Source organism: Magnolia sinica, chromosome 19 (assembly GCF_029962835.1).
Source record: "Magnolia sinica isolate HGM2019 chromosome 19, MsV1, whole genome shotgun sequence".
Lineage (NCBI taxonomy): Eukaryota > Viridiplantae > Streptophyta > Magnoliopsida > Magnoliales > Magnoliaceae > Magnolia > Magnolia sinica.
In genome coordinates, this window is record NC_080591.1 from 11775996 (window position 1) to 11799294 (window position 23299).

The 23299-nt window shown below is 40.6% G+C and overlaps 1 protein-coding gene across 1 annotated transcript; it reads right to left on the reverse strand.

Annotated features, from left to right (window-relative positions):
- Positions 1-1142: 1142 nt before the first annotated feature.
- Positions 1143-22160, reverse strand: LOC131235354 (caffeic acid 3-O-methyltransferase-like). Its single transcript, XM_058232514.1, has 4 exons — positions 21539-22160; positions 19554-19864; positions 18890-18954; positions 1143-1516 (listed from the first exon to the last, which is right to left on the reverse strand). The coding sequence occupies exons 1-4, from the start codon at positions 21946-21948 to the stop codon at positions 1220-1222; spliced, it is 1083 nt and encodes a 360-aa protein (XP_058088497.1). The 5' UTR covers positions 21949-22160; the 3' UTR covers positions 1143-1219.
- Between the last annotated feature and the right edge of the window lie 1139 nt (positions 22161-23299).

Consider the following 23299-nt stretch of genomic DNA (forward strand, 5'->3'; position numbering starts at 1 on the left):
TCTCAGATTTTTCTAATAGCATCGAAGTCTGCTCGATGCATGAAGCTGTCATCGACAAACCTGTTGATTTACATATATATTTAAGACATCAATCAACAATATTTATGGGCAATTTTTATTTAACCCAAGTGCATAAAAATGGTACTGAAATTGTTCCCTTTACATATTTTAGCCTTGGAACTTCTTCATTCTTGCGAAGAACATACTAATCATCTTAACTTGTATGCTACAACCTATCCACTATAGGACCCATGACTCAGATGGTTTGTACTGAGTAAACATTTATTTTCTCATTTGTTGTAGCTATGTGCATACATATGGGTCACCATAGTCCATTGGTGGCCGGATCAAATAATACCTCGTTTTATACTACTAGCATGCCATTTTCCATGTCTCGTGCCTTATGAAAAAGTGTGTCGAGAGCAGTCATAGTAGAGACATTGCCCTTGGTATGTAATGAAGGAATTTTTCAAGTGCAACCGAAAGTAATACTAGATCATAGAGTTGTCAAACGCAAGAATCATGGTATCTTGGAGGTTCGTTAGTGCAAGGGCATTTTCACAACGGGTTCGAGTGGGGTGGCCTGTGGGATACAGGGGCACACTCGAGATGGGCGGCCCGTGTGAGGCAGGTAGCTCGTGTGAGGTGGAATGCATGTGATGTGGGGCCCACGAGGGGGGTTCGGCCGAGAACCTAACCCATGAGATATGGGGCTTAGCTTATGAGATAAATAGATTGATTCGACACACTCTATTAGTTCAAGCTTTTAGAGCAAGTAGTTAGTTGTCCTGCATCATAGTGGTATTGGGATTGGAAGAAAAACTCAACAATGAGAGTTGTAAGGACATTAGAAGAGTAATTATTAAGGGATTTGAGGGATTTAATTGCTAGATGGAACATGAGGAGATTGTGATGTAATTTTGGGCATTACAGAATAAAAAACTCTTGCCTTTTCTAAGGTGGACCACCTCCGTTCTTTCTCTTTTTAGGCATGTTCTATAGCATTTTAAACTATAATTCTGAAGCTTATAAAATGGCACTTTTGTCCTTTCTTAGAATTTTTTATGAAATTATAGAAATGCCTTCTAAGAAAAGACTGACAAACACATGCATGGAAGAGAAACTTCCAAAAATAGCAAAAATTTCTAACAACCACCTAAATGTTATAATTGATTCCATTCACAACTGTAAAAAAGACATGCTCCAGCTAAAGTCACATCTATTTGTAGAATTCCATGACCCAATTGTTATAAGCACAGCACAACATCCTAAAACCAGTGAATCCAGCTCCCTTCGCCAAGGCCTCAAACTCATTTGCCGTCCTTTCTTTGCCTCCTGAAAAGTTAACCAGCATAATCAAATCCAGCTTGATGACGGAATTAGCAGCCATGTTAGTCTCTAGTGCCACCGGGAGAATCGATTCGATGATGATCACCTTTCCAGAGTTCGGTAACGCCTTATAGCAATTCTTCAGAAGTTTCAAGCACTGATCATCATTCCAATTGTGAAGTATCCACTGCATGTATTTCATAAATCCCTTATTAGAATCCAAAGAACACTAAAGCAGTGATAATAGCTACAAGCCTAAAACCTTCTGATTAGGAGTCAGGGGGCCCACCCCTAAAATGGACCCACCCTTGATTTGAAAGATATTATCTAAACCTACTTCTCATAAATAATATTGATATTATTTATAATCCTCACCAAAATTTCTAATATACAATTACTATGTATTAAACAAAATGAGATTAATTCATCTTCAAGTTGTAACTGAACATGGTACTAAGAATTTAGGAAATGACTCGAGACGGGTAAACTTTAGACTTCCCCTTAAAGCGAGTAGGTTTCAGTGAATTTCATTTTCTAGAATGGCTATGGTCCATTTTTAAGAGAGGAAAACTATGTTCTTCATCTAAAATGGTCAAAATGGAACACATTTACAACCATTCATTTAATAAGCGATGGAAAGTAGAAACCTAGACGACAAGGTGGCGCCCTCCAACTTTAAAACCCAAAATTCAAAAGGTTCATGTGAGAGAAATACAGGGACATTTTCATATTGGGCTTGAGTGGGGTAGCCTGTGAGATGTGACACACTCAGGGTGAGCGGCCCATGTGAGGCGGCTTCACCCTTGTGAGGTAGGTGGCTTATATGAGGCGGTACCCATGTGATGTGGGGCCCACGAGGGGATGTAGCGCCTAGGCTATTGTTGGGTGCCTTGCACAAAACCTTAGGATCTAGCCTTCCAAAACAAACCAGAATTATGAAATAATAATGTAATAAAATAAATCAAAGCATAAACCACACAACATAAGAAAATTTTACGTAAAAAATCCTCAAAGAGGTAAAAACGATGGGACCTCGTTTAGATCAACAATCCACTATGAAGTAGAACGTTACAACCTTCTTCACTTACATAGGATTGAATAAACAATAAAAGAAACAAAGAAAACAAAGAGATCTCACTGATTACGAGGATGTAGAGCACTGAGATATGGTAGATCACCTCTACGAGCATAGCCTCCTTTCCACAAGCTTCCTCTCTCTCTTTCTCTCTCTCTCTCTCTCTCACACCTTTGATAACCTTAAGCCCTTCTAGAAAACCTTTAGGGCCCGTTTGGCCGGTCGGATTGGAAAGGATTGGATGGTATTGGAAGGGATGGGAAGTTAGATCTCGGGATTGGCCAGGCGTGCCAAATAGAGTCGGTGATCTGATCCCAATCCTATAGATCTTAAGACAGTCCACTGACAACACCATCATTACCTTTAAATCCCATCCCATCCACCCTAATCCGTTTAAATTTTCCTGGGACGTGTTTGGTTCGAGGGATTGGAAGGGATAGGAAGGTTTAATCTCAGGATTGGCCGGGCATGCCAAACAGACTGGATATAGCAATCCCATGGATCTCAAGACAATCCACTGACAACACCATTATTGCCTAGGAATCCATGCCATCCACCCTAATATCATTCATTCCCTTCCAATCCACCCAGCCTAACGGGCCCTTAGGAAACCTTAGAATACCTTAGAATACACTTCAATCCCGCATACACCCCTTTATATAAGAATAGAAAGAGGTAGAGTCAAAATAGGAAACAATTTCCACAGAATCTGCGTTTCCACAATCGCATCTGCTTAACTCTTCGATGATATCGAAGGTCTCTCGATGATAGCCTTCGATATCATCTAAGGTCCTTCGATGACATCGAAAACAGGACCAAAACTGTCTAGTGACCAGGGGTGTTTAATTCCAACAATTATCGATGTCATCGAGCAGCCTTCGATGACAGCCTTCGATGATATCGAAACAGGACAAAAACTGTCCAGTGACCAGTAGTGAAAAATCTAACAGTTATCGATGATATCAAAACTGGTTCGATTTCATCGAATCCAGCAATAAGGAGAAAATCCCCATCAAATCTCTCCCTTTTCAACTCAGGAGGAATTCACCTTCTTCAAGACAGCCTGGTTTTTACAAACCTCAAACTTGCCCTTAAGAAAAGCCTTGGTCATCATGTCTGACCCATTATTGTCTGTGTAGACCTTCTCAAGCTATAATATTTTCTGTTCCAAAGTATTCCTAATCCAGTGATACCGAATCTCTATGTGCTTCGACTTGGAGTGCTGACTTGGATTCTTACTCAAGTGTATAGTACTTTAACTATCGCAATAGACCACATGCTGCTCCTGCTTTAGGAGAAGTTCGTGTGGGAACTTATTCATTTAAAGTATCTCTTTACATGCCTCTGTGACTACAATATACTTGGCCCTTGTCATCGACAATGCTATGACCTTCTGTACCTTGCTCTGCCAAGAAACCACTCCCCTGCAAATGTGAACATGAACCACAATGTAGACTTCTTGGAGTCTATGTCACCTACCATATCTGCATCCGTGTAGCCCTCTAACACAGATTTTTCGTCACCATAGCATAGGCTCAACTTGGATGAGCCTCTTAGATACCGCAGTATCCACTTCACTACTGCCCAATGCTCTTTGCAAGGATTGGTAAGATACTGGCTGACAACACCAACCGCATATGCTATGTCTGGGCATGTACATACTGTAAGTATCATAATTTATAGCCCTTTGTGTTGTCAAATTTGTGGTGCCAAAGACACTGTTATGAAGCTTGCATCTATGAAGAACAATGCTCTACTCAAGATCAACTTAGGTTGACAAGCACTGTTCACAAGTCAAGAATCTCAAAGATGCTTTCAAGTTCTACCTTAAGATCTCAAGAAGCTTTCAAGTTTGAGCTCCATCAAGACTTCAAGCTTCACTACTTTCAAAGGTTACTTGTCTCCTATGTTTAATGTCCTTACTTCACTCCTGAGGTATGACTGACCTTAGGTTGACCTTTAGAGTAGGTCATTTTGGATACATACTTCATATGTTTTCTATAAGTGAGTTTGGTCTGTTCTAAGACTAGTCCTGGACTTTGTCCGACTAGTCCTAGTACTGTTTCGACCTATCTAAGAAATTTATGGACCAGTTGTAAGTTTGTTACAAAAATCAGAAATTTTCTGTTAGGCTTCGACTAGTCTGGGGACTGTTCGACCAGTCGTAGGTATAGTATCGACTGCATCTTCGACCTGTCATAGAACTACGACTCAATGTACAGCACTGAAATTTGACTTGCTTGGACTAGTCGTATGAACCTACGACCAGTCGTAGGAGACTCACGACTAGTCGTAGACCACCTACAACCAGTCGTAAAACTGCCAAATCTTATCACGCCCGAATTTTTCAAATACTGTTGTTCTACCATCAGACATAGAGGTCCTTAGACCAGTCGAAGGTGTGATTTGCTTACCTATAAATAGAGCACGAATCTCAGAATAAAACAAGAACTTTAAGCTAAATTAATTCGGTCTTTTGAGAGATAAGTCGGTGCTCCATTTAAGCTAAGTGTGCATATTTAATATTCTATTTCTTTAGCTTTATTAATTAATTTTTTTCTTACATTCCAATCTAATCTGAAAAAGAGGAATTATTGTTTTCCTTCCTCTGGAATCAAAATCAATTAGAGCTAGCCTTTTTGTTTTAATTTAAAATCTATTAGAACCTAAAACCATTATAAAGTGAGTATTAGATATTGAACTTTGACATTCAAATCTCTACTCCGACTTGGTTCTTCTGGGCTGCTACAACGAAGGAGAAAATCAGGTATTTTACAATTTGTGTAATTTACATTGTTTGGTTTTATTTAAGGTTAAGCCAGAAAAATCTCAAAGTTGTTGGTTATTTGAGGAGAGCCAGAAAACTCAGAAGTGAGGGTTTTTGAATTGTGTAAGTCCTTTTGAAAAAGACACAATTGTAAAGGTTTTGGGTGAACTTGTGAAAACCTATTTGATAGTGAACGCTAATATCCCCTGTGTGAGGATATTAGGAGTAGAGTAGCATTCTGTGTGGCTGTTGTTTAACGGTTGGTGAACACACAGGCGAACCACTATAATTCTTTGTGTTGTAGATGTGTGATTTATATTTCCTATCTTGTGGAATGTATGTGTGGATGTGAATATTGTCAATTTTACATTTCAAGTACAGTGGGGAATGTTGTAATAATTTAGATTTACATTTCAGTATTATATTTTTGCTATCTTTTTATTACGTTGTACTTCTGTTTCTCTATTTGTTCTAGAAATAAGGTTGTTCTACCATAAACTTTGGTTTTTGGTGTAAGGTTGTCCTTAAAATAATTTGTGTTTCTATTTCTCTATTTTAGGTTGCTTTTCATTCCTATTCTGTGATTGGTGTATAGTGCTATCTATTCTCTATTTCATATTCCGCTATATTTATCTTAAAATTTGGCATAGTCCTATTCACCCCCCTCTAGGACATATAGCTTGGCCATTTCATATACCATAGCATATATAAAACTTCCTACTGCTGACGCGTAGGGTATCTTCTGCATCTCTTCCACCTCTGCCTTCATCTTGGGACACTGTCTGTCGCTCAATCTGAAGTGACCATCTAGTGGAGTGCTGACCGGCTTCACTGCATTCATATTAAACCGCTTTAGGACTTTCTTAATATACTGCTCTTATGACAGCTAAAGCTTCTTGCTGCTTCTGTCACGGGTTATCTCTATTCCTAGGATCTGTTTAGCCAGGCCAAAGTCTTTCATTGCAAACGACTTAACCAACTCCTGTTTCAGCCTGTCGATCTTCTTGATGTCTTTTCCCATGATGAACATGTCATCAACATATAACAGTATAACTAAGAAATCACCATCTGAGAACTTACGCGTGAACACACAGTGGTCTGACTCCATTCTGTCATACTCATGCTTCAACATAAACGAGTCAAAGTTCTTATACCATTACCGGGAGCTTATTTCAGCCCATATGAGCTCTTCCTCAGCCTACACACCATTTGCTCATTGCCCTTGACTTCGAACCCCTCTAGTTGGTGCATGTAGATCTCTTCTTCCAGGTCACTATGGAGAAAGGCAGTTTTAATATCTAACTGTTCTATCTCCAAATCCATGCTCGTCGCCAACCTAAGCAACACCCGTATGGATGTCATCTTCACCACTGGTGAGAATATCTCCTCAAAGTCTATACCTTTCCTCTGACTGAACCCTTTCACCACAAGTCTGGCCTTGAACCTCGTCTGTGAATTCTTCTACTCCACCTTCTTTCTGAACACCCACTTGTTGCTCAAAGCTTTCTTGTCCTTAAGCAATTTCACCATATCATAGGTGTGGTACTTATGCAAGGATTCTATCTCATCTTGCATAGCTTTCAACTACTCCCCCATATGCTCGTCAGCTAGGGCCTCAGAATAATCTTCTGGCTCTCCCCCATCAGTGAGCATAATGTACTCATGCGGTGAGTACTTCTTAGACGGCTGTCTGTCCCTAGATGACTTTCTCACCTGTTGCTCAACAGGTGGATCAAGTGGGAGCTGTTCCCTTGGTCCATCTTACGAAGGAACTCCCTCGCCCTCTGTACCTTGCTATACTCTCCCACCATCAGGCATCACGGGAAGAATAATCAGATCCATATCCTCTAGCTCACCTGAAGTAGGCTGGTTCTTCTCTGGCTTACCAATGTCTTTTATACACTGATCTTCAAAGAAAACCACATTTCTACTCCTGACGAGCTTCTTCTCGGTCGGATCCCACAATATGTAACTGAACTTTTCATCACCGTACCCCAAGAACACACACTGCCCGATCTTTATATCGAGCTTGGACCTCTCGTCCTTTAATACGTGAACGGATGTCCTGCATCCAAACACCCTGAGATGACTGTACGATGGATCATTGTTGAGGGTCAAATATTACATATCAGACTCCAGTTATTACCTGGATTTATGAACATGATACTGTTTAACGCCCTATTTTAATCGTGTTTGTGTTGCAAGGTGGATTTATAAGCGTGGACTGAAAAGGGTACTAAAAGCATGAATTTAACGCTCAAAATTCACCAAGGCAAGGTACGGACTCCATGGGACCAAGATCGATGGAATTACATGTTAGGGATCCGCGAAAATTGAGAAAATTGAAGCTCAAGTGGCTCAAAAATCATCCAGAATGCAAGATCATGGGGTTCCCACCATCCGTTCGGCTCGAAACTTCATACATGGTCTGAGGGCCATAAATTAACCGTACACATCAAATTTTATCCATTGGATCATTGTGAAAGTGGCCCAACGGACAGATCAGCCCCTAAAATCTTGATTTGGGGCCCGCCTGATATCTGGATATACTTAAATTTCATTGTCAATGCCTTAAAGTGGATGGGGAAAAGGATGGACGGAACGGATTTCTCAGAAACATTACAGTGGACCCCACATGAGGGTGTGCAAGCATACAGTGCACGCACACGCGAGCAGCACCGGACGGTCAACCCGGTCAAAGACGGGCTGACCCGTCTCTCCTTCTCCTTCTATGTTTCAAACAGCGGACGCACTCGGTCAGCCAGTTTCACGTAGTGGGGCCCACCCCTCATCCAAATATTCCATCTGGCCCGTTCATTATGTACAGATGGGGGGTACTAACCACACCTAGGTTCCCTTTTGGTCCTATGCATGCACTCAAGCAATCTCCACCGCCAAATGTCGGATGGACGGCGGAATAGAAGATTATGTGGGCCACACCAAATCCAATTCAAAAACATTCTTTCCTGACTGGTTTTTCGAGGGGAGTTCAATGAGCGGCTTGGATTTGTCAAAACAACACTAAAGTGGGCCCCACCAATGTCACAGTGGAAGCTTCTGCGTCCCTATTTCACATCCGGCGAGAGTCCATTTTGTGAAACTTTGTGGGCCCCATCCATGGCCTGTCCAACCAATCTGATCCGTTCATCGTGTAGAAGGCCTCGAATACTACAAAACCTTGCTGAAATTTTACACCCATGGGTGCACATGTGCGTGATACAGAGGCCACAAATAAGTAGTCCTGCAACGTTCAAAACGATTTTTGGCATGATTTCTTATCTGGGTCGCGTCAATGGACGTTCAAAACCATTCATTCTTGACTGAAATTTCATCCTGAATCCAATGGACGGGGTGAATTTTTTCGAAAATACCTCTGTGGGGCCCATCGATTACGACAGCGAAGAAGTGCGAAAGCTTTCGTACATCCGCAAAAATCTGAATTTTCAGGCAATTGTGGCCCACCATCTTTCATCATATGGTAGATCTGAACCGTTCATTATGTCGAGCACTCAAAAATATCCTAAGGGACAGTGTTTCTTTGAAAATTGAGTGAGGAAAGTGGTGAGTTTTGAGACATTGAAACTTGGCTACGAAAAGTTACACTTCGTTTCCTGCTGCGACTCTGCCACCGACTCCAGCCTTCCAGCAGCTATAAAAGGAGGTTGTAAACATGAGAGAGGGTGAGGAGATGATCTAGGGTAAATGCGGAGGCACCTTGCGAGCTTGGACGTGGGAAGAAATAGAGAGAGAGAGGGTGGACGACCATCAGCGTGGAGTTTTCCTTTTCCTTTTCCTTTTTAATTTCTTTCCTTCTTTTGATGTTTTAAGAGACTTTAGTTAATCATGTTTATGGTTAGCTGAACCTCTTAGCTAAGGTTAAGAGGTGAAGCTTGTAGCGTGATTAGGATGGTTGTTTTACTTTAATTCATGTTTTATGAATTCTCTTGGATTTTAATTTGATTATAAAGGTATACTTCTAGTTTTTAATAGTTTGTTGTGACTTAAATTACAATGGATCTACGATAGCTTTAAGTATGTTTTCCATTATTAAGATTGTGAAATTAGTAAGACCCATTGTTCACCATCGTCCCATGGGCATGGTAGGGTGACGGAACCCTTCCTAACTTTCACCATTCTCTTATGATTGGCCGTGAGATTAGTAAATCGCTGTTGTTGCCATTGTCTCCTGGGCATGGTTAGGTGACGGGATCACTTCCAAATCTTCACCAATCTTATCTATTGATGATTAGATACATAAGAAGTTCAGAGATCTGACAAATCTTTTCTTACCAGCTGGATAAGATAAGACTCTGATTCCAGCTGTGACCTTGAATTATGCAAGGTAGCTTCCCAATTGCTACAAGTGGATCCTTGGCACCCTAGCCCTCATCTTTATTTTTATTAGTTTTTAATTAATTTATTTCACAATCATTCATCAAATTACACTCGATTTAGATTTCATCTCATTCTAGTTCTAGCTCTAGTTAGTTTCAAATTACGTACAGGTATCGGTCCCTTGGGATTCGACCTCGGTCTCATCGAGTTTATTACTACATCACAACCCTGCACTTGGGGAGTGAACAAGTTTTTAGCGCCATTGCCGCGGACTGACGGTTATGTTTTCTGAAATTAATTAGTTTTAGAATTAGGTTAAGATTAGAATTTTACTAACTTTAGGTTAAAGTTTTTTTATTTTTTATTTTTAGAAACTAACATGTTTTCCTGTCTTGTAGGATCCTGACATAAACTTCTAATTTGGTAATCCCTTTCTAAATTCTCTACTTTTTCTATTTTCAGAATTAGGGCTTTATTTTTTAGAAATTTTCTAATTCTAGTCTTTCTTTTTTAGAAATTTTCTATTTTCTAATTTTAGATTTAGATTCTTCCTTTAAGTAACTTTCTATTTTTTAGTTTTAGAATTTTTTTTTTCTTTTCTGTTTTTAGAAACTAATTTCTTCTATTTCCTTTTGCAGGATTTTAACATAGGAACTCCAATCTGGTAACTTCTTTCTAACTTCTCCTCTACTTACTTTCTATATTACTATAGGATTTTTCCTTTAGGATTAGACTCAGAGTTAGGGTTCTACCATGGAAGCGTGGGTAAGTGCATACGCTGAGATGGATAGGAGATATTGGGGAATGCTTGAGGGTTGTGGAATTCAACGTATACCTCAAGATTTCTCTCCATCGAGAACCGATATTGAGAACCGACTAGAACGTTATGTTCCATCGGTTAATAGGGCCGTATACGATCGTAATTATGGGAATGAGGATTATTATCAACCATCATATTCTCCCATGTATGATTAGTATAACTATAACCAGTAGAAACATCAAAATTGGGAAAATGAACCAACAACATGTTATAATGAGTATTCTCTTGGATACCCTACCTTTGAGACCCAACCAGAAACAATCTAAGAGGATTCATTTCAGCGTAACATGGCTTGTCTTGCGAAAATTAGAAAATAATTAGAAGTGCTTAATTCGCGCCTTAATAAGGCAAAGGAGGCTCATTCATTCCAGTCACAATTCATTCCAGAAATACAATGCGAGGAAAGTGATCCTAACTCGCTTTTGAAGAACTCTGGAATTACAAATGAGGAGTTGGATTCCATTAGTGAGCATACGGTTCAATTTTTCGATGAGTCGATTTCAATGACTATTCAAAAGAATAGTCAAGATACGTAGGTGTCTTTCAAATATAATGATGATGACACATTTCACTTACAAGACACACTAGATTCCAATGATGAAGAAGAAGTTAGTTTATGCGAACCTCGACCCATTCTAGGTGTAGAATGTAAGGAAAGTGATCTTATCCCAAATGTGCACTGCACTGAACTAGAATATGATGAGTATTGGGATGACGATCCTAAATGTGTAGCCACCGTTCCCCCGAAATTAATCTCAAGTTTGGTCCAGGTCAATGATCGAGAAGTACACGAAAAGAATGGTCATAACGAGCCACTCTACTCACCTGACATATCTGATATAAAAGTGGATGAGCTCCTTACAATCGACCTTTCTATCTCTTGTGAGATATGTTTAGACTACTCCCCTGAATTGAATGATGATATGATTCGAGGTACTCGATATGACTCTGGAATTTGAAACCACCCAGTTGAGGCCACCATCTGAACTGTTGAATGTTGACGATTCAATGCCTCTTCTGAGTAGTATCAATGAACAGAGTCCGCACATCAATGCTTCGTATACTGACCCTCAATCTGTCTGTGTAGGGTTGGAGCAAGAGAGCACACCTCCGTTTACCTTTAAAGACAATGGATTCCTTAGGCAGATCATCACGAGCTCTAATGTGGAACATAAGTCACGCTCAATTGAATTTCCCAACTCTTTGGATGATTGCTTGACACACTTTATAGATTCAAATGATCCTATGATAAGAGACATAGTGAATGCCTTGCAAGACAACATCTCGGTAATCAACACTGACCGAGAGAACCCTTAGTCTGAAGCCCCTTCTTCTATAGATCCTGAATGTTTACCATTAGGGAAGGAGGAGCTGAAAATTGAACTGAAGTCTGCTACTTCAAAATGTGTTGAGACTACACCACTTCTTGAAAATTTTTCTCAATTTGATCTACTTGTAGTCTCTGATTCACCATGGGATACTAACTTTGAAACTTTTTCTGACACAGGTGAATCATATATACTTTGGATATCTCTGACGAATCAATGGTAAATTTTTAATGAGGTACATAAGTTTCTCTGTAAAATCAAGCTCCAAAGCATCCAAGCTTATTGCAAAAAGGGCTTTTGGATGATCCTGTTGAGGAACTTATGAGAAACTTATCAAGATATTGGCCGGAAGAGGAATCTTACGGCATGATCGAGTCATTTTTTTCTTACTTTCATGGGACTAGGGTAGTTTGCTTTATGCTATTCTAGGTTAGACGGTTTTACGCCATTAGGTTAGTTTGTTTTCTACATTGTTTTTAGGATAGTTTGTTTTCGTGTCTTCACTCTCGTGCTGACCGGTTTTCATGCTGTGATCTCTATGGAAAAGTCTCTCTCGATTCGTTATCCAGGTACTATCTTCCCATCACTTTTCATTTACTTTCGATGTCCCATGTGCATTGCATGTTCATATCTTTTACATTGAGGACAATGTAGATTTTAGGTTGGGGGTGGGAGATCAGGTTACCTGATCAGTATTTTCTTAGTCTTTAGCAAAAATTGTGAAAATTTTTAAATTTTTGTGGACTTTCTTGTGAATTCGAAGTAATTTTGATGGCTATCTTGGATTCAGAATTACAAGATAAGTGATGTTGGTAATTTATGACTCTTGGATTCAGTTATTTTGTTAGATTTCACAGTTAAGTTCGAACTGTTAATCCATGATTAGAAAAACATTGATTGAGTCATGGTTTCACAAGACACATCTCGCTTGCACATTAAGGTTTCAGTTTGATACTGAATTGTAACTTGGTAGTCACTGAGTATGCAAGGAACCAACCTAGAAAATTTGCCCATCATGATCAATTGAAGAAAAAGAAATACCTAAAAAAAAAAAAACAGATGCCTTTGGAAAGGGTTGGGCAAATAATCTTAACCATAGGTTTGCTCCCTATAGGTGTAGATTTAATTCTTCATGGATGATATGTGAAAAGGGTTGGGTGTACGATCTTCACTATAGGTTTGCTCCCTATAGGTGCGGATTCGATTCTCCTCTCCCTCGATGGAAAAATCAAAAGCGAGAAGAATGAAAAAGAAGAATTGTAAGGCAAGTTCTGGTTTAGGTTTTGAGTGTCCTGAATGCTCTTTTGATTATCAATGTTATCATAGAAATTATCTATTGAATTTCTCAATGATGATAAGCCAAGATTTCATTATACACTCATGGTACTCATTGTTTAGAATTGTTCTAATTAATGCATAAATACTTTAAACTTGATTATGAAATTTATTGTGCGCTTGATTCCAGGAGGAAGTAATGCCCAACATTCATGCATCTTAGAATTTCCGTATCTAGATTGCTTTTCAAAAATCACTTGAGTTCATAGAGATTGTCCTATAATTCTCAACTTATTTTTCGCATACTTTGCTCGGGACTAGCAAATACTGGTTGGGGGTTGTGTTGAGGGTCAAATATTGCATATCAGACCCCAGTTATTACCTGGATTTACGAACATGATACTGTTTAACGCTTTATTTTAATCGTGTTTGTGTTGCAAGGTGGATTTATAAGCGTGGACTGAAAAGGATACTAAAAGCATGAATTTAACGCTCAGAATTCACCAAGGCAAGGTACGAACTCTATGGGACCAAGATTGATGGAATTACAGGCCAGGGATCCGTGAAAATTGAGAAAATTGAAGCTCAAGTGGCTCAAAAATCATCCAGAATGCAAGATCATGGGGTTCCCACCATCCGTTCGACTCGAAACTTCATACGTGGTCTGAGGGCCATAAATTAACCGTACACATCAAATTTAGTCATTAGATCATTATGAAAGTGGCCCAACGGATAGATCAACCCCTAAAATCTTGATTTGGGGCCCACCTAATATCTGGATATACTTAAAATTTCATTGTCAATGCCTTAAAGTGGATGGGGAAAAGGATGAACGGAACGGATTTCTCACAAACATCATAGTGGACCCCACATGAGGGTGTACATGCATACAGTGCACGCACACGCGAGCAGCACCGGACGGTCAGCCTGGTCAAAGACGGGCTGACCCGTCTCTCCGTCTCCTTCTCTGTTTCAAACAGCGGACGCACCCGATCCGCCGGTTTCACATAGTGGGGCCCACCCCTCTTCCAAATATTCCATCTGACCCGTTCATTATGTACAGATGGGGAGTATTAACCACACCTAGGTTCCCTTTTGGTCCTATGCATGCACTCAAGCAATCTCCACCGTCAAACGCCGGATGGACGACGGAATAGAAGATCATGTGGGCCACACCAAATCCAATTCAAAAACATTCTTTCTTGACTAGTTTTTCGAGGGGAGTTCAATGAGCGGCTTGGATTTGTTAAAATAACACTAAAGTGGGCCCCACCAATGTCACAACGGAAGCTTCCGCGTCCCTATTTCGCATCCGGCGAGAGTTCATTTTGCGAAAGTTTGAGGGCCCCACCCATGGCCTGCCAACCAATCTGATCCGTTCATCATGTAAAAGGCCTTGAATACTACAAAACCTTACTGAAATTTTACACCCATGCGTGCACATGTGCGTGATACGGAGGCCACAAACAGGCGGTCCTGTGACGTTTAAAACGATTTTTGGTGTGATTTCTTATCTGGGCCGCGTCAATGGACGTTCAAAATCATCCATTCTTAACTGAAATTTCATCCTGAATCCAATGGATGGGGTGAATTTCCTCGAAAATACCTCTGTGGGGCCCACCGATAACGACAGTGAAGAGGTGCGAAAGTTTTTGCACATCCGCAAAAATTTGAATTTTCAGGCGGTTGTGGCCCACCATCTTCATCATATGGTAGATCTGAACCGTCCATCATGTAGAGCACTCAAAAACGTCCTAAGGGACGGTGTTTCTTTAAAAATTGAGCGAGGAAAGTGGTGAGTTTTGAGACATTGAAACTTGGCTGCGAAAAGTTGCACTTCATTTTCTGCTGCGATTCTGCCACCGACTCCAGCCTTCCAGTAGTTATAAAAGGAGGTTGTAAACATGAGAGAGGGTGAGGAGATGATCTAGGGTAACCGTGGAGGCACCTTGCGAGCTTGGACGTGGGAAGAAATAGAGAGAGAGAGAGAGGGTGAACGGCCATCAGCGTAGAGTTTCCCTTTTCCTTTTCCTCTTTAATTTCTTTCCTTCTTTTGATGTTTAAGAGACTTTAGTTGATCATGTTTATTGTTGGTTGAACCTCTTAGCTAGGGCTAAGAGATGAAGCTTGTAGCGTGATTAGGATGGTTGTTTTGCTTTAATTCATGTTTTATGAATTCTCTTGGATTTTAGTTTGATTATGAATGTATACTTTTAGTTTTTAATAGTTTGTTGTGACTTAAATTACAATGGATCTGCGATAGCTTTAAGTATGTTTTTCATTATTGAGATTGTGAAATTAGTAAGACCCGTTGTTCACCATCGTCCCATGGGCATGGTAGGGTGACGAAACCCTTCATAACTTTCACAATTCTCTTATGATTGGCCGTGAGATTAGTAAATCGCTGTTGTTGCCATCGTCTCTTGGGCATGGTTAGGTGACGGGATCACTTTCAAATCTTCACCAATCTTATCTGTTGATGATTAGATCCATAAGAAGTTCAGAGATCTGACAAATCTTTTCTTACCAGCTGGATAAGATAGGACTCTGATTCCAGCTGTGTCCTTGAATTATGCAAGGTAGCTTCCTAATTGCTACAAGTAGATCCTTAGAACCCTAGCTCTCACCTTTATTTTTATTAGTTTTTAATTAATTTATTTTACAATTATTCATCAAATTACACTCGATTTAGATTTCATCTCATTCTAGTTCTAGCTCTAGTTAGTTTCAAATTACGTACAGATATCAGTCCCTTAGGATTTGACCTCGGTCTCACCGAGTTTATTACTACATCACAACCCTGCACTTAGGGAGTGAACAATCCTGTCAAATCCACACATTCTCAGGCACTTTTCCATTTAACGGGGCTAATGGAGACCTGTTTATCAGATACACTGCCGTGTGCATTGCTTCTCCCCAGAATGTCTTGGGCAACTTCGCATGGAATAACACGCATCTGATTCTCTCAACAATGGTATGATTCATTCGCTCAGCTACACCATTATGCTGGGGGGGGTCTTGAGAACCGTCTATTCATGCCGTACACCCAAGGACTTGCAGTACTCATGAAAGTCGCCAATGTATTCACCACCATTGTCAGTGCGGATGCACTTCAATGATCTACCTGTCTCTCTCTCAACCATAACATGAAACAATTTAAACACACCAAAGACTTCGTCCTTGGATTTTAAAGCATACACCCAAACTCTCCTAGATGTATCCTTTATAAAAGTGATAAAATACAATGCCCCACCTAAGGTTTTTGTCCTCATCGAACTACAAACATCAGAATAAACCAAATCTAATGCATGCACTTTATTAACATGAGAAGCAGTTTTAATAAATGAAACTCTATGCTGTTTCCCTGATAAACAATCAATACAAGTTTTGAGAAGTATACCTGTCACGTTTGAAAGGAGTCGCTTCTTTGCTAATACTTGAAGCCCTTTTTCACTCATGTGGCCTAGACGCTTATGCCACATGTCAATAGCTAAATCTTTCACTGCGTTCAACTCACCCTTGCACATACTGACACTTGCCTTGTAAAGGGTGCAACACTTCTTTCCTCTGACTGCGATCAATGAACCCTTGATGAGCTTTCATCGCCCACCAGCAAACCGGCTTTCATAGCCATCATCATCCAACCTTTCCATCGACATCAAGTTGAGGCAAATGTCTGGGATATGCCTCACATCCCTGAGAACCAATGGCAGCCCACATCGGTCTTCACACAAATATCACCGACTCTTACGATCTTCGATACGCCAGAATTTCCTATCTTCACGGTCCCATAGTCACCTGACTTGTAGCTTGTGAAGAAGTACATGCATAGAGTCGCATGAAATGAGGCTCCCGAGTCTATCACCCAGTCGGTGTCCTGACTCTTAGCCGTAAGACATATATCGTGATCTGCTGAAAGAATAACTACAACGTTGCCTTCTGAAGCGACCGCAGTGGAATTTGATTCATCTTCCTTCTCCTTACATTTTTCTTTCTTGTCGTTCTTCTTACCATGACATTCATGCTTGTAGTGGCCCTGTTTGCTACAATTCTAGCAATCAACATCCTTTCTATTACTCGACTTGCCTCTTAATTTATCTCAGGTCTTCTCGCCCTTCATGTTCTTTCCTCTCCCCCATTCCTGTGTCACAAGGGCCTCTTGCTGAATAGACTCCTGAGACTTCCTCATTGTCTTCTCATTGAAGAGACAGCCAGTAACCTATTCCATGGATATCTTTCCGTTTAGCGTAGAGTTACTTAGAGACACCACTAATGTCTCCCAACTGTTAGGCATGAACTAAGCAATAGCAAAGCCTACAATTCATCATCCAGGACCATCTTCATAGTGGAGAGCTGGTTCACTATATTGTTGACCTCATTCATGTGCTCGGCCACAGAACCACCATCTTTGAACTTGAGATTCACAAGTCGTCTTATAAGAAAGATTTTATTACCGACTGTCTTCCTCTCATACAGCCCTTCCGATTTCAGCCATAAGCTAGCGGCTAAGGTTTCCGTAAACACATGGTGGAATACGGAATCATCCAACCATTGTCTAATAAACCCCACCACCTTTCGGTTCATCTTCTTCCAATCATCATTAGGCATATCCTTGGATTTTGTTGATATGCCTAAAATTGGAGAATATAGGTCCTTGCAATAAAGCAAGTCCTCTATCTAAGCCTTCCATATGGTCCAGTTAGAACCGTTGAGGCTGATCATCCTTGATGAAGCACCTTCCATAATTCAAAATCGATCCTACCTGTTCAATGAACTTAGCTCTGAGACCACTTTGTTGGGTGTCTTGCACAAAACCTTAGGATCTAGCCTCCCAAAGCAAGCCAGAATTATGGAACAATAATGCAATGAAATAAATCAAAGCATAAACCACACAACACAAGAGAATTTTACGTGAAAAAACCTCAAAGAGGTAAAAACCACAGGACCTCGTTTAAATCAACAATCCACTATGAAGTAGAACGTTATAACCTTCTTCACTCACGCAGGAGTAGATAAACAATAAGAGAAACAAAGAAAACAGAGAGATCTCACCGATTACGAGGACGTAGAAAACCCTCAAAGAAGTAAAAACCACAGGACCTCGTTTAAATCAACAATCCACTATGAAGTAAAACGTTACAACCTTCTTCACTCGCGCAAGAGTGGATAAACAATAAGAGAAACAAAGAAAACAGAGAGATCTCACCAATTACAAGGACATGGAAGTGTTAAGATATGGTAGATCACCTCTACGAGCATAGCCTCCCTTCCACAAGCTTCCTCTCTCTCTTTCTCTCTCTCTCTCTCACACCTTTGATAATCCTAAGCCCTCCTAGAAAACCTTTAGGAAACTTTAGAATACCCTAGAATACACCCCAATCTCGCATATACCCCTTTATATAAGAATAGAAAGAGGTAGAGTCAAAATAGGAAACAATTTCCGCAGAATATGTATTTCTGCAATCGCATCTACGTAACTCTTCGATGATATCGAAGGTATCTCGATGACAACCTTCGATATCATCTAAGGTCCTTCGATAATATCGAAAATAGGACCAAAACTGTCCAGCGACCAGGGGTGTTTAATTCCGACAATTATCGATGTCATCGAACAGCCTTCGATGACAGCCTTCGATATCATCGAAAGTCCTTCGATGATATCGAAATAGGACAAAAACCGTTCAGCGACCAGCGGTGAAAAATCCGACAATTATCGATGATATTGAAACTGGTTCGATTTCATTGAATCCAGCAATGAGGAGAAAATCCCCATCAGCTATGAGATAAAGGGATTAATTCACCATGTTCTATCAATTCGAGCTTTTAATGCAAGTGGTTAATTGTCCTCCGATTGGCACTGTAAACCTAAAATAGCAAGGGCCAGATGATCCAACAATCCCAACTGTCAACTTAATCAGTGTCTTCTAATAAATCTAGAATACAAAGAAATCAAGACTCACCTTCATGAAAATGGCTTCCCCACTAGGGACACTAACAAACATGTCTCCCCCAACATGCTCCACACCTGGAAAACATCAATAGAAGGAATATAATAACAGCAGTAGTAAGAACAATAATAACAACAATAATAAATTTACAGTGATCTCTCTCTCTCTCTCTCTCTCTCTCTCTCTCTCTCTCTCTCTTCCTGTGTTGCACATGCCATACCCCCCCTAATAACAACAACGAGCACAGTCATACGCCCTAACAACAACAATAACAACAATAGCAATAATAATAATAAGCAATAATCATTTTTTTTACTAACATCAACAAAAATAAAAGATTATGCTAGAGAATCTTATTGTTAATGTGTTTGTAGATGTGGGATCCATGGTTTGGTGAGACGGTTGCAAGTGGCTTTTGCTGTGGATCATACTCGAAAAGCATCCTAAATCAGGCAACCCTAACCTTTCAATTGTTGGCATTCAAATATAGGATCTAGAATACTGAAACCAACTATCCACATTCAATGGAAAGTAAGCTGCAAATTGAAAGGCTAGGATCTTCAGATTTGGGAGATTTAAGAACATGGTCCATCCATCATAAGGGCTATTTAGATCAATGGATGATATTAGTCATTATTATTAATAATGATAATGATAGTAACACATACAGACTCACCAGGAGAATCTGGCGCATCTGCAACTGCATGAGGCAAATCAAAATTAGTTCCTTTGATTTGGGGATGCTTGGAGATGATCATGTTGAGGGAGGCCCCAACACCTCCTCCCACATCAACCAACTCCTTTAGTCCTTGAAACCCTTTATATGTCTCCAAAATCTTCTTCATGATTAAGGTGGAGTGATCTGACATAGCTCTGTTGAAAACCTTATTTAATGTGGGATCTATGCCAAGGTACTCAAACTTGGACATTCCATGGGCCTTGTTGAAAGGTTCTCCCCCTTCAAGAACCACATCTTTCAGGTGGCACCTAATACAGAAGCAAAAGATCAGATAAAATCGTATAAATGTTCAACACATTGAATTTTCATTCTTTTTATCATTGTTAGGGAGAAATGGTTACATGTACTGAGATTTTGTAAGACCCACAAACGATATCAGATAAAATGGTATAAACGTCCACAGCGATTTTACATTCGTTGATGTAGAGAAATGGTTACATGTACTGAGACTTTTTAGGGCCCGCAAGGCTCTTGGATGAAATGATGTTTACCCAACATAAAAATAAAAATTAGGCTAATGTAATCATAAGTTAGTGCTCACTTGGGGGTGTTTGGATTGTAAGTTACTTTACATAAGCTACTTATGCCTCAAAGTACTTAGCTTGGTTTCTACTTATTCAATGGATCGATATGATTAGTAAACAACATACTTATCAGCCAAAAAGTTAAAAAATAGATTTAGTTTCCAACACCACATGAGTACTTATTCCTCAAGTTTGTTTATTCCAACCTTAATATATATCCTCCATCCATAATGTGGGCCCAACCTTTCATGTGTACCGTTCATTATATTGGGCTCACCTTGGCCCTATCGTCAATGTGAACTGCCCAACTGTGAGGCCTACCTTCAATGTGGATAATCCCCCTTTGATGTGGCTATGCCACGTGGGGTCCACCTTGGATGTGGGCCATTCATCTTGTGGGCCCACCTTTAATGTGGACCATCCATCATCAGTGCCCAGTTTTGAAGTGAGTCGTCTTTTATGCAAGGTCCTACCTTAGATGTGGGTCATTCATCATTAGCGGCCGACCTTCGATATGATATGCCCTCATGTGGGGCTCACCTTGATATGGGTCATCTATCATGTGGGGCACACCTTTAATATTCACTGCCCATCATGTGAAGCCTACATTTGATGTGGACCATCCATCATGTGGGGCCCATCTTGGACGTGAACCATTCATCATAGACACCTTTGATGTGAACTACACATTATGTGGGGCCCACCTTGATGTGGGTCATCCATCATCTAGAGCCCATAATCAAAATAAATTGTCCATCATGTGGGGCACACCTTCAATGTCCAGTGCCCATCATGTGGAGCCCACCTTCAATGTCCAGTGCCCATCATGTGGAGCCCACCATTGATGTGGACTGTCCATCACGTGGGTCCCACCTTCAAGGTTGGCCGTCGATCATGCAGGGCCCACATTGCCCACCTTGGATGTGGGTCATTCATGATTAAGGGCTGACTTTTGATGTGGATTGTATTATGTGGGGCTACCTTGGATGTAGGTCATCCATGATTAGGGGCCGACTTTTGATGTGGACGGTCCATTATTATGTGGGGCCCACCTTTAATGTTATTGTCCGTCACAAGGGACTATTTTACTCATGTGGAACCCACCTTCAACGTGGGTTGTCCATCGTGTGGGGCAGTCTTTGGATGTGGGCCATTTATTGTTAGGGCCATACCGTGTGGACAATCCATTATTTGGGCTCATGGCATGGACAGTATAGCGTGGATAATGATCACAACCGTCAAATATTTATAACTTTATGTTGAGGGGTTGGGTGGGGCATTCAATATATATATATATACATCACAGTGCCACTGATCCACCTTCTACCAAATACATACATATATAACTATAATGACTTTGGACCACCATCTTACAATGGAAGGGAAGATGAATCGTACCAGCTTTCAATCGGGACACTGTCATTCATCAGCACCATAGGTGCCAGGGAGACACCGTCTTGATTTGGGACGAGGAATTTACAGACAGGTGCCAAACCGTAGCGTCGCCCGACTTGACCATCGTCTAATGTAACAAGGGAGCATGTAAGGACACAGCTGCTAGCCAAGAGCCGAAGGACACGATCGAGCATTATCGGAGCCTCTGGATTCTGTGTGGGGAGGTGAGCAGCGACCTCGGATGGGGAAAGATGTGCCCCTGGGCCTGCTTTGGCTATGATCTCTAACACACCCAGCTCTATCGCTGCTTTCAAGGCCATGGTTAGGACCGGACCGCTTGCAAGCTGCATGGCGAATAGCCATTGCTCGTCTTCTTCGGACGTTATGGGTTGTTGGATGAAAGTGGAAGTCATGGCTGTTGTTTGTGGTGTGTGTGGAAGGAGATTGTGAGTCGACTGAAATAGGACTATGGTGCAACTAAGTCAATTTTAAGATAGTATATGAGGGCGGCTTGGATCACACCCCAACCACGTTGGGGACCACTTTGGAAGAAATGGACAAATGAACAAAGACGTTTCAAAAAAACAAAATCTTTCTTCTTCTTCCATTCCTTTTTTTTTTTTTTTTTTTTAAAAAAATCATTTTAGGAGGGAAGAGTCAAATCTCTCTGCTTTTTGGAACAAAACAACCGTAATATCACGAGATAGGAACAGGCAAGGGCTCTGAGGGGCCACTGTGATGCATGAGTTTTATCCACACTGTCCATTCATTTTTCAATATCATTTTAGCATACAAGCCCAAAAATCAGTTAGATTCAATGCTTAAGTGCACCACACGGATAGGATTAAACACTTACCATTGAAAATTTCTTGGGGGCCACAGAAGCTTTGGATTAAACTGATATTTGTTTTTCCCTTCATCAAGATCTATATGACCTTATCAGCAGTTTGGATGGCAATTAACCATCACAGTAGGCCCTACAACAATTTCAATGGTCATTATCATTAACACCGCTGCTTCCTGTGTGGTCCACTTGAACATTTTATCTGCCTAATTTTTGGATTTGCAGCATAAAATGATATGGAAAAATAGATGCACGGTGTGGATAAGACTCATACATCACGGTGGCCCCTCGGAGCCACCGTCCGTTCCAATCCAAGGACAGGTGGGGTACCTAGTACCCCATTCGCGTTCGTGATTTTCCATCCTCTCCATTCAACGTGCACACGTGCCTAGTGACATGCTTGGTAGACGTCTGAAAATGATTTCATCATATTTTAATTAATCATAATTATTTACTAGAGATCATGATATAATATATAATTATAGTTTAGTCAGTCGTAATTACGTAGTAAAGGTTATCATCTCCAGTTAAATTAAATGAAATGGTCAAACAAAAATACAGGTGATGTGCTTTTTAAATAATAATAATAATTGTGTGGCAATTTAAAAATCAAATGGACGGTCACAGGTTTGTCCACGGACCGGCTTCTAGGGCCAGGACACAAATCGAATATACCATGACCATTCGGCTTTTCATAGAGCGGGCCGGCATTCCAGATCCCATACTGGCTTCCGGGCTCTGGGGACCCGCCGTGGATCACTGACTGAAGGGCCCACTGTGATGTATGAAGCTTACATCCACGCCATACACCCGTATTTACAGTTCATTTTATGTCATGATGCCAAAAATGAAGTAGATCCAAATATCAGGTGGACCACACCACAGGAAACAGAGCTGATTCACCATTAAAAATAATTTGT

Excerpts from the sequence above, each read along its gene's own strand:
- LOC131235354 (XM_058232514.1), bottom strand. The coding sequence starts at position 21,948 with ATGACTTCCACTTTCATCCAACAACCCATAACGTCCGAAGAAGACGAG. Across the intron at positions 19,865-21,538 it reads AGTGTCCCGATTGAAAGCTG|GTGCCACCTGAAAGATGTGG; the intron begins GTACGATTCATC and ends CTTCTGTATTAG. Across the intron at positions 1,517-18,889 it reads GGGAAGCCATTTTCATGAAG|TGGATACTTCACAATTGGAA; the intron begins GTGAGTCTTGAT and ends AAATACATGCAG.